The sequence below is a fragment of the Tenrec ecaudatus genome, chromosome 13, assembly GCF_050624435.1.
Source record: "Tenrec ecaudatus isolate mTenEca1 chromosome 13, mTenEca1.hap1, whole genome shotgun sequence".
Classification (NCBI taxonomy): domain Eukaryota; kingdom Metazoa; phylum Chordata; class Mammalia; order Afrosoricida; family Tenrecidae; genus Tenrec; species Tenrec ecaudatus.
In genome coordinates this window covers 60,150,948-60,162,994 of record NC_134542.1, presented here as the reverse complement: position 1 = coordinate 60,162,994, position 12,047 = coordinate 60,150,948, and the positions used below count along the sequence as shown (strand labels likewise).

The following is a 12,047-nucleotide window of genomic DNA, read 5'->3' as shown; positions in this document are numbered from 1 at the left end:
CCGACTCTCAGCGACCCAGTAGGACAGGGTAGACGTGCTCCTATGGCTCTCCAAGACTGTAACTCTCGCGTGGCTAGGAAGCCTGGTCTTTCTCCTTCAGAATTACTGGTGGTTTTGAACTGCCAGCCATGTGCCGTTCGAAAGCCCCAGCCAGCTCCTCAGGAGAAAGACGAAAAGTTACAGTCTCAGAAACTCATGGGGGCAGTTCTACCCTGTCCGATAGGGTCACAATGACCTGCAGGGTCAGAAGTGGCTCTTTGGCAGTGAGTTTGGTTTTTGTTGGTGTTGGTTTGCTGTGTTGTATTTCGGTGTACCTGTTGAAGGACTGTCCCCCTCAAACAAGCCAGGGAGGAAGCTGCTTGAAGTCTAAGGAAACGTTTTAGCAATTGCTGTATCTCGGCTCCCGGCAGAACCTCAGGGAGCCGCTGCCGGCACACCGAATCCCTTTCTTCCCTTGGCCTCTAGTTCTCAGTTGAACAGGACCCCCGCCCACTTCTCCATGTGGCCAGGCTTCGAAGACAGGCGTTGGGGAACATCTGTGTGGCATGAAAGGGGGAGAATGACCATAAAATGGAGGCTGCCTACCTCCTTACATACCTGCCGAATCAGGGAGGGTTAGGGTCCAGCCAGCAACAGGCTGCACCATGCTCAGCTCCCACCAGGTATGCAGCACTGCAGAGAGCGTACATACCTTCCTGTGGTTGTCCGCGGGAAATGTCAGACAATGAGAGTGGACATGCAGCGTAGGTGTGGTGTCGTTTTTCTGACAAGACTAAATGAGAGTCCTGAGCCCTTTTATTGCCTTCCCTCCCTAGGCTTCTGATGACGAGTCTTACATCAGCGACGTGAGTGACAATATATCAGAAGACAACACGAGCGTTGCAGACAACCTCTCTCGGCAAAGTATGCATGATTTGAACTTCCGCGTTGTTCTACCTGCACACCAAATGACAGCTCTGGTGACATCATGAAGTCCTTGTCATCCCCTCCTGAGTTTTCTGCTTGCAGTTGATTGTTCAGTAGATTTTATATCCTTAAAGCCTGGGGAAATGGTTGATTTCAAAATATTCAGGGAGGTGGTTTAGAGCAAAGCCTTTTACCTCATGTTCATATCAGACGTTTGGGTGCTTTTAAAATAAATTTGCTTATTATCTTTTCTTTAAGAACACTTTAAAATCTTGTTTTCAAACTTTACACTGGTAGTTGTACATTTGTATTGAAATGCTTCATTCTTTTTCTTTTTAAAAAAAACTGTGTGTTAGGTAGGGGTTGACATTTGAGACCAGCATTTTTTGTATTCAACAACTTAAACAATGTATCTAACCTCCCAAAAGCTTGTCTTTTTTTGTACTCCCTTTTCATGTCCTCCCCTCTCCACTATTAGAAAAGAAACAAATAAGAATAACAGTTTTCTTACCAAAAGAAATAGGTGTTGATGGTTACCAGAAGTGGGAGGGGGGGTGCAGGAGAAGCGTAGACTAAGAAGTAGACCGACAGCTGTCAACTTGGGTGAAGGGAAGATCTTAGGAGAGACAGTCAGGTCAAAGATTCCGTTTATTCTCAGAAAGGTACCCCATCGGAAGAGTTGTTTCCCTCTGATTTCATGAAATGAGAAACGCAGGGTCTGGTTCACTGTGGGTCTCCTCTCTCCCTCTTCTAGTCCTCAATGGGGAGCTTACAGGAGGGGCATTCCGAAACGGGCGCCGAACGTGCCTCCCGGCGCCCTGCCCGGACACCAGTAACATCAACCTGTGGAATATCCTGAGGAACAACATCGGCAAAGACCTGTCTAAAGTGTCCATGCCGGTGGAGCTCAATGAGCCCCTCAATACACTGCAGCATCTCTGTGAGGAAATGGAGTACAGCGAGCTCCTGGACAAGGCCTCGGAAACCGGCGATCCCCACGAGCGCATGGTAATGAGCTTGCACCGGCCAGTCCCGGGCCACAGCTAAGCCAGAATGCATTAGGTGATAGCCGAGGGGGCTTCCGGAAGTTAGTGGGGACGTTCCCTTATCTTTTAATTCCATGTTTCCTTGAACTTTTTGAGGCGCTTCCACCACGACTACATTAGGAGACATGGTGTTTACGTAACAGTCTTCTGACCCAGGTATGAGGGTTTGTTTGTACAGATTACTCAGGAGTGAAAAGGACCTTGTACTCTGTGTCTTATCTCTGGTTTCGAGACTGTTAATGCTTCATGCCTAGCCTCCCTGTGGTTAGTGTGACCAGCTGCCAATGAAAAGTTCAGCGTTTAAATTGTTGTAGGGATTGTTATAAGATCTAAAAACACCCCCAATAAAATGATGTGTAAAACTAAAAAAGAAAGAAAAGTTCAGAGTTTGAGTGTACCCAAAGGAACCCTGGGAGAAAGTTCTGGCAATCTACATTTTAAATTCAGCCGTTGAAAGCCCTAAGGGACACAGTTCCACTCTGATACCATGAGGTCGCGTGAGCCAAAGTTGAATCGCAGGGACTTGGTTAGCTTCACCATATCAGCTTTTCCTAAATGTCAGGGTACTTCTTTGTTCAGCAACGTTCGCTTGAGAAGGAATTTCCTATTTATACTTTGGCCAGGCTCTATTCCCTATGACTCTGGGAAACTACCTGACTCCTAAAATTCACCAGCACCACATCTCGCCTCCATATGTCCTGTGATGGTAGAAATGATATAGTCTGTTCACCAAGTTTCAGATATTGGAATTCTCGGATATTCCTTGTACTAGTTTTCTAAGACTGCCATAACAAAGTAACACAAACAAAAATTGATTCTCCCACTGTTCAGTAGACCAGAAGCCTGAAACCAAAGTGCTGTTAAGATTGATTCATCTCTGCAGCTCCAGGAGAGGCACATATCTGATCAGAGCACACAGAGCAGAAGAAGGGGGAGGAAGAGAGAGTGGAGCACATCCTGGCCCACCAGGTCATGAGGACAATGACCCCAGTTAGAGAAGCCAGTCCACAGAGAGGACCACATGGCCGGCCCCACTATGACAAATGACGCCCCTCACTGACCCACAGCCCTACAGGGGACAACACCGGAGACATAGTGGGAATTGCATCCGATCTGATCCAGCCACACCAAGGCAAAACACTAAGGGGGTGCAACAGAACATCAAGGGAATGGAGCGGCAAGGTCCCCAGGGAATGCTGAAGGTGGACTTTGGGGCCAGGGCGTGGTGCCCCAACAGACTGGACTGAAAAACACTCCTAAAGGCCAACAAACAATCCTTAAACTAACTACAAGCTTTTCTTTCTTGTGTTTTGTTTTGTTTTATGTCATTGGTTTGTTGTTGTTGTTGTTTTGTTGTATATTGTTGCTTGGTTTTGCTCTGTCTTGTTTTTGTGCATGTTATTATATCCACAGGTCTGTCTAAATAAGATAGGCTGGATGAACAATCGGGAGGAGAAAACAACGGGGCCGATAGTTCCAGGAGGACATGGGAGAGGGGAGGGTGGGGGGAAAAGTAGTACTGTTAACAAACCCAGGCACAAGGGAACAACAAGTGATCCAAATCAGTGGTGAGGAAGGTGTGGGAGACCTGGTAGGGCATGATCAAGGGTATTGTAACAAAGAGCAATTGCTGAAACCCTGGTGGGGACTGAGCATGATAGAGGGACAGGAGGAAAGTCAAAGGAAATAGAGGAAAGAGCTTGGAGGCAAAGGGCATTTATAGAGGTCTAGATAAAGACATGTACATTTGCAAATAAATTTATATGTGAGGATGGGGAAATAGATCTATGTGCCTATATTTGCAGGTTTAGTATTAAGGTAGCAGAAGGACATTGGGCCTCCACTCAAGTACTCCCTCAATGCAAGAATACTTTCTGCTATTAAATTGGCATTCTATGATGCTCACCTTTGTGACACAACTGCTGAAGACAAAGCGGGTAAATAAGCAAATGTGGTGAAGAAAGCTGATGGTGCCAGACTATCAAAAGATATAGCATCTGGGATCTTAAAGGCTTGAAGGTAAACAAGCAGCCATCTAGCTCAGAAGCAACAAAGCCCACATGGAAGAATATACAAGCCTGTGTGATCACGAGGTGCCAAAGGGATCAGGTATCAGGCATCAAAGGACAAAAAAATCATTTCATTGTGTGCTCACATCCATGATAACAATCGCTGAAGACAAATGGGCACATAAGCAAATGCGGTGAAGAAGGCTGATGGTGCCCGGCTATCAAAAAATACAGCATCTGAGGTCTTAAAGCTTGAAGGTAAACAAGCTCAGAAGCAACAAAGCCCACATGGAAGAAGCACACCAGCCTGTGTGATCACAAGGTGTCAAAGGAATCAGGTATCAGGCATCATCAGAACAAAAAATCTTATCAGAGTGAATGGAGGTGGGGAGTGTGGAGTGGAGACCTAAAGTCCATTTGTAGGCCACTGAAAATCCCCTTACAGAAGGGTTTCGAGGAGGAGACGAGCTAGTCAGGGTGCCATGTAGCAATGATGAAAAAATCAACTTTCCTCTAGTTCCTAAATGCTTCCTCCTCCCCGCCCCCACGATCAGGATCCCAATTCTGTCTTACAAATATGGCTAGACCAGAGGATGTACACTGGTCCAGATAGGAGCTGGAGGCACAGGGAATCCAGGGCGGATGATACCTTAAGGACCAGGGGTATGAGTGGTAATACTGGGAGGGTAGAGGGAGAGTGGTTTGGAAAGGGGGAACCGATTGCAAGGATCTACATGTGACCTCCTCCCTGCAGATGGATAACAGAAAAGGGGGTGAAGGGAGACGTCGGACAGGGCAAGATATGACAAAACAATAATTTATAAATTATCAAGGGTTCATGAGGGAGGGGGAAGCGGGGAGGGAGGGGAAAATATGAGGACCTGATGCCAGGGGCTTAAATAGAGAGCAAATGTTTTGAGAATGATGAAAATGAATGTACAAATGTACTTTACACAATTGATGTATGTATGGATTGTGATAAGAGTCTATGAGTCCCTAATAAAATGATTAATGATTAAAAATATATATTGATTCATCTGTAGGTTCTGACCTAGAAATTTTCTGGGCCTCTCTACTAGCCAAACGTGCTCTCTGGCAGTCCTAGGCATTCTTTGGTTTGTGGACATATTGCTGCAATATCTGCCTGCACCACTACCTTATCTTCTGTCCTCTGTTTCCATGTCTGTGTCTCTGTGCCCAAGTGTCCCTCTTCTTTAAGAATGCCAGCCATTGGATTAGGGCCAGCCCTGTTTCCAAATAAGGTCACATTCATGTACACCAGGGATTTGAACTTGATATTGTCTTTTAGCTGGACAAGATCCAACCCACAACTCATGGTTACGAAATTTGAGTGGATGTATCAACTGCCTTCTAGTTCCAATATGGAAACTCACTTTAAGTTATTCCCACCACCCCCACCCCAAGTTCAAGAAGAGTCTGTAAAAAATGGAAAACACAGATGCCATCAACTCAGCATTCATTGGCATGGAGCATGTAAAATCAGTAACAAGGAACAAACAAATCTGGAAGTAACTCAAAATAAGGAAGAGATACAAACATTTTATTAATCAGAACATAGAGTGTATGAAGTATAAATCTAGGAAAATTACACTGAAATGGAATGCCTAAGGGTCAATATCCTAGGCATTAGTGAGCTGAATGGACTGTTATTGGCCATTTTGAATCAGGCAATCATATAGTCACATTCAAATGGTCTCATTCATAATCATATGATCACATATATAGTCAAAAAGAACCGTTCGAGATCTATTCTGAAGTTCAAGCCTGTGAGTGAAAGGATGCTCCATGTGCACTTATAGGGAAGACCAACCAGTTCATACAGCTATTGTTCAGTATATGCACCAACCAAAAATGCCAAAGACAAAGAAATTAAAGATTCTACCATGAATGTGATGGAATGTGCAATCGAGGTGTGTTGATAATTACTGATGGCGGGTGTAACAGCCGTAAACCAAGAAGAAGGATCAGTAGCTGGAAAAGATGGTCTTGATGGTAGAAATGACACCAGAGGTCCCATTTTGCATGTGACAGCATTTTGCAAGACAATGACATATTCACAGCAATATCATTTTTCAACAATATAAATGGCAACTGTGCACACAAGCTTCACGGATGGAATACACAGGAATTAAATTTACTGTATTTGTGAAAAGAAAGGACAAAGAGGCTCAGGATTTTCAGTCAGAAAAAGTAGGGTAGAACAGACTATGAATTTCTCATATTGCAAATTCATGTTAAAGAACATCAAAGCAAGTCCCTAAGAGCCAAAATACATCCTGGAGAGAACAGAGTGGACACCCTGAACACTAATGATCAGACAAGCTGTGGGATAACATCAAGGACAGCATACATAAAGAAAACAGAAGATCAGGAAAGAGACAGGAAAGAAAAAAAAAGACTAAGATAGATTCCAGAATAGACTTTGAAACGCCCTGGGATGCAGAAAGGCAAACGTGAAAGGCAGACATGATGGAGTGCAAAAGCTGAATTCAAGGTGGCTTGGAAGGTAAAGTGGTATCATGAACTGTGGAAAGTGGGAAGAACATACGTGGCATTTTTCAAGCTGAAAGAATGGAAGAAAATGTTCAGTCATCGAGTTGCAGTATTACAAATATACCGATTACACAGGCAAGATATTGAGTGATGCAGGAAGCATCAAGGGAAAATGGAAGAAATATCCAGTCACTATACCAAAAAGAATTGAGTGATATCCACTGACTTCAAGAGGTAACATAAGAAGGAAGGAGATCAGGCTACACTGAAAAATGTGTCTCCAGGAATTAATTGAATACCAATTAAGCTAGTTCAACAAATGGATGCAGCACTTCAAATGCTCACTCATCTGTGCCAGGAAATTTGAAATACAGCTACCTAACCAACCAAGAGATCCATATCTGTGCCTATTCCAGAGAAAGATGATTCAACAGAATGTGAAAATGATTGATCAATATCATTAACATGGCCAACCCCCAAAACAAAACTCACTGCTAGCGAGTCAATGCTGACTCATAACTTGACACACAGATAAAATTTTGCCCAAAATAATGAAAACGTGGTGGCAGCAGGGAATTGCCAGGAATTCAGGCTAGGTTCAGAAAAAGATGTAGAATGGTATTTATCACTGTTGATGTCAGGTGAATCTTGACTGAAAGCAGAGAATGCACACCTTTACCTGTGTTTTATTGACTACGCAAAGTTATCAGGTATATGGATCAGAACAGATTAGGGACAGCATTGCAAAGAATTATGATCAAGACCTGTACACAGACCAAGAGGCAGTCAGTTGAACAGAACAAGGAAACGCTGCCTGGTTTAAAAGTAGGAAAGACGTGCATCATGGTTGTATTGCTTTCAGCACACTTACTCAGTCCGCATGCTGATCACCACTCCCAGGAGCTAGACACTTCGAAGAGAACATGGCAACAGGATTGGGGGGAGGCTTACTAAAATCCTGTGGTATAGAGATGATACACCTTGCTTGCTGAAATCAAGGAGGACTTGACACACTGGCTGTTGGGAATCCCAGACAGCAGCCTTCAGTGCCCTGGATTGTCAGCAGAAGGAGCAACCCTGCCCTTGAAGGGCTGCGAGGGTGTTCTCTGGAAACAAAGATGGACATGTTGTCAGGAGGGGGCCTAACCCTGCAGGACATCATGCTCACTACAGTCGTAGGTCCACCCCCAAGAAGAGCCTCGACGCGTGGAATTGACACCGGGGCTGCACCAATGGGCTCAAGCTTAGCATCAACTGTGAGGCTCGTGCAGTGCCGCCCTGGGCAGTGTTTCATTCTGCTCCACAGAGCGTCGCTGTGGGTCAGAACTGACTCGATGGCACCTGACAACAACAACATATTATTTCCTTTCTTAACTGTTTTAACAGGTTCTTATTGCTGCATTTGCAGTTTCCGGCTATTGCTCCACCTATTTCAGAGCAGGAAGTAAGCCATTCAATCCGGTCCTTGGAGAGACTTACGAGTGCATCAGGGAAGACAAGGGATTTCGATTTTTCTCAGAACAGGTAAGTCCCGTTCGAACCAATAGACAGAGCCATCGGTTTAGGGTGGTTTATATCATTTAACAGAAGACTTGTTGAGCTAATCTGCCTAGATGTTTATAAATTCTTTCTGCTGAAGCATGATATCTTAAAGTAACAGCTTACTAATTCACTTACAGTTTTTGAGAATAATTTATTAATATAGATTAATGAAGTGACTGATTTTATTTCTGGGTTAGCCAATATGTGGTATAAAAATTGTTAGGGGTGTTAGTTTGAGTACTGATTTTTGTAACCTTACTTTTTGTCTGCTGTTGCCAGGTTAGCCATCACCCACCCATTTCTGCCTGTCACTGTGAATCAAAGAATTTTGTGTTTTGGCAAGGTTTGTATTTCCGTTATAATTTAAAAATCCACTTCATGTGCCAATGAAGACGTTTCTAATTTCTAAGAGTACATTATATTCTCTCTCGAGTCTACTTGTTGAAGGCAGTTGCTGCTGGTTTACACATTTCTTGACCTAAATATGTAATGAGGAGACCTGGTCATGTAGTGGTTTAGGTGTTAGAGTGCTATTCTCAAGGTGGGGGCTTCAAATCTACCAGCCACTTTTCAGGAAAAAGATGAGGTTTTCTGCTCCCATAAAAATGGGTAGCGTGGGTTCCCAAACTGATGGGGCCTCCCACCCCTTTTAGCGCTTGTACCATAACCCCATCATAATCCAGAGTGTAGTGCGGGGGCTGCTTTTGCAGCTCCTTTGGATCATTGCAGCACCCCTTTGGGGGCAGACTAGCTCATTTTGGGAAAGACGGATTTAATGCCTTGGGAGCCCTGTGGAGCAATTCTGCTGTGTCCTACGGGTTGTGGTGAGCTGGGACTATCTCAGTAGTGTACGTTGTTGTGTTTTTACCATTCTTCTAAGAGGCACAGCCTGGGGGCAGCAGGGGTCCATGCTGACGTTGCCAGCTCAAGGCGATCACTTTACCTCATTGTGCTTCATTACCTGTATCTACACCTTGGAGGGTCTACAGGTTGCCTTCTGGCTTCCTTGCTTGTGCAGAGATCACATTGGGCTGTGAGCCTCAAGGTTCACGGCTGAAACTACCAGCTGTTCCTGGGTAGAAAGACAGGGATTTTCTACTCCTGCAAACAGTCACAGCCTCGGGGAGTCACAGAGCAGGCCTACCTTGCCCTAGAGAGTCAGCTTGGACTCGATGACAATGAGTTTGGTTTTTCTTTTTTTAATTTGTCACAGTCTATTCGGATTTATAAACACGCCGCAGATTCTGTCTTTTACTAGTTGGTGCTCAGAAATTGGGATGAAAGCCTCTATCACTAAGTATGAATGATGCCTCCACCATTTGCATGACTCATCATTGCTCACAGAGTGACTGTTCAACTCTGCATTTCCTCACACTGAAAACACACACTCAACGATCGAGCATCATAACTGTATCTTATTGAAAAAGTAAGAATGTGTACCGACTCCTTGCGTATACTGACCTGGCTCGGTTTCAAAGGCCAGTTGTTATTCGACAATGGAGACTGACCACATCAGGTCTCAGCATGGAGAGGGACTACATCATCGAAGTACATCCTTGTATAACTACCAAACCACTGGGTTTTGTGGCCCAGCGAAGCGGACACATGATCTTAACCATCACAACCGGCATTACTCTTCCTTGTACTTCAGCAACTAACTTCAAAATTTATTACTAGTAGACATACGTTATTAATACACAGAATAGATAGTAGATTTTTTTACTATTGCCATAATTTCAGAATGTCGGTAACAAGATAGTCATTAAGTGAAAAGCAGGTATAAGTCATTTCTTGGTTCTGACAAAGATTTGGAAATTTTGTGGAGACAGCGTTAAGTTTCTTCAGTTCACCAAAATGGAATCGAGCAGCAGCGATGAATTCCCAGGTTAATCTGAGTTTCTAAGAGTAAAACATAAAGTCATCATGCGAGATAAAGTGTTCGATCCTGATTGTATCTCAACAACCAGTATAGGACCGTGTTTATTAATCACACTTTCTTATAAATCTTGTATATACTTATTTAGTTATTTATTTCTTGTTCTCTCAAATTATACAGCTCTTCTAAATTTGTGGGGGGTTATATAAAATCAATAATATTGTCATAGTGCAGCTATTTTTACTATACACCTGGCATTTGATAGGGGTAGCAACTATTTCTGTCTGTTGGTAAAAATTTCTAAGAATATACATTTCTTTCTGGATATGAGAACACAACACAGTCTATGCATATATGTATATATGAGTATGCTCACATGCACACACACAATATCCCAGGCTTTTCTCCATTTTATGAATTCAGAGCATGGATTATGGAGAAAAGTCGATATTCATGTGTTCTACTTCACAGTTAATCTTTTCATCATTTGAATATAATTAAAACAATATAGAGTCCATTCTGATAACAATGAACTGCTTTGTGAAAGGTAATACAAAAGTTGGTCTATGGAACAAGTTGTTAACTGTGGAGTACTGGTTTCTGACCTCCGCTTTGTTGTTTAGATATCCGATGGAAAAACAAGTTCTGGGGGAAGTCCATGGAAATCCTGCCTGTGGGAACACTGAATGTCACGCTTCCAAAGTAGGTTGCGCTCATCCTCCTTTTGATTCCTTAGCGCTTTCTAAATCAGAAAGGAGCGCTTCAAATCCTAAAATGCGCCAAGGCTTCATTTCTCTATATGCCCAAGCCTTCTGTTCACTCGACCAACATTTTGAGAGTAGATAAGAAGAGTCAGTGAGAACAGGAGCCTGTCTCAAAGCTGCCTTTGTGTAGTCACATCTTCACTCATTAGTCAGCAGGGGGCGCCCTCCTGGTCCCGGCTCTGTGTGAAAGTCTCCCTTCCGGAAGTTTCTTTTCTATGCAATTTATAATTCCCATCTTGAGTGCGTCTTAAATCCAGGGATTTGTTTTATTAATTTGTCTATGCTCAGGGAGAATAGTGGGCTTCTTTCTTGACTTCCTTTGTGTTTGTAGGGAATGTAGCCTATGAGAGTCTTAAAATAATTTTTTAAATTAGGTCTTTTTTGTTTGTTTTTTTTAGACCAAGAGCTTATCTTTGATTGGTTTTTTGTTTGGTTGATTGGCTGAGAAGTTTTGGACTTTAGTTTAACTTTTTCTTGTGAATTGGGTGAAAGTTTTATGATGCAAGTCGGTTTTCCACTCAACGATTCACACACATTTTAATCTATTTCATTGATTACAGTCCCTCCAATGTGCCATCACGCATCCCACTTCTTCTGTGTTTCTTGTTTCCATTCCTCCTTCTTTCCGAACCCTTCTGAATTTTGTTCTTATCTAAATGCAGCCTTTGATCTCAGATGGGCGGTTAGTGCAAAGGCAGCTGCCTCACTAGTGCCATGTCCCCTTACGGTGTTAGGCTGAGCATCGAGCTGTAGGAGTGAGTTCACTTCCAGACCTAGAGGACGACTGAGGGCCGTACTCGTGGGGTTTTCACCTGTCTACATCCAACAAATAAGAAGAGCCTTTTTTTTAAAAATGATTTCGAGTTTTGTTCCACATTTTCCACCCGCTAATGTGATTTCCTTCAAATGTGCACTCTTTCGGAGCAGTAGGCAGTGGTAGCTGGACCCCATGTAGTTCTTCTGGTCTCAGGATCATGGAAACTGATGTCCATGAGGTTCATAGTCTATTAGACTGATTGTTTTCATGCATGTTCAATTTTCATAACTCTTCTTTCCTCTCAGCAGGGAGAGATCAATAGCTGTGTCTCAAATGGCCACTCACAACATTTGAAGGCCCCAGTCACTTATGATTCAAAGTTTGGTTTTGTCCACTTAAATGATCGGGCTGGCTGCTGGGTTGGTGGAGGCGGGGAAGGGGAGGCAAGTATCTCCAGGACACAAAGTAAACTCGAAATATTGGCAGATTTGGAAAGAAGAAGTGTTTCCCAGGTGTGTGTAGTGCTTGCATCATCCCGATTCATTGATTTTGTAAGGGCGTCAAGCATTTCGTTTTATTCGAGCATCATGTGCAAACTTCACTGTGATTTGAAGCTGTCATAGCTCATTCCTT

General features: G+C 43.4%; 1 protein-coding gene across 2 annotated transcripts in view; it reads left to right on the top strand.

Moving 5' to 3' along the window:
• The window catches only part of OSBPL6 (oxysterol binding protein like 6), a 92,629-nt gene that overhangs the window by 68,961 nt on the left and 11,621 nt on the right, over positions 1-12,047 (top strand). For both annotated transcript variants that reach the window (XM_075529529.1, XM_075529527.1), the window contains 5 exons: positions 816-903; positions 1,661-1,914; positions 7,862-7,999; positions 8,297-8,360; positions 10,517-10,595. In XM_075529529.1, the coding sequence (XP_075385644.1) occupies positions 816-903; positions 1,661-1,914; positions 7,862-7,999; positions 8,297-8,360; positions 10,517-10,595 (623 nt within the window). The remainder of the gene's footprint in view (positions 1-815; positions 904-1,660; positions 1,915-7,861; positions 8,000-8,296; positions 8,361-10,516; positions 10,596-12,047) is intronic.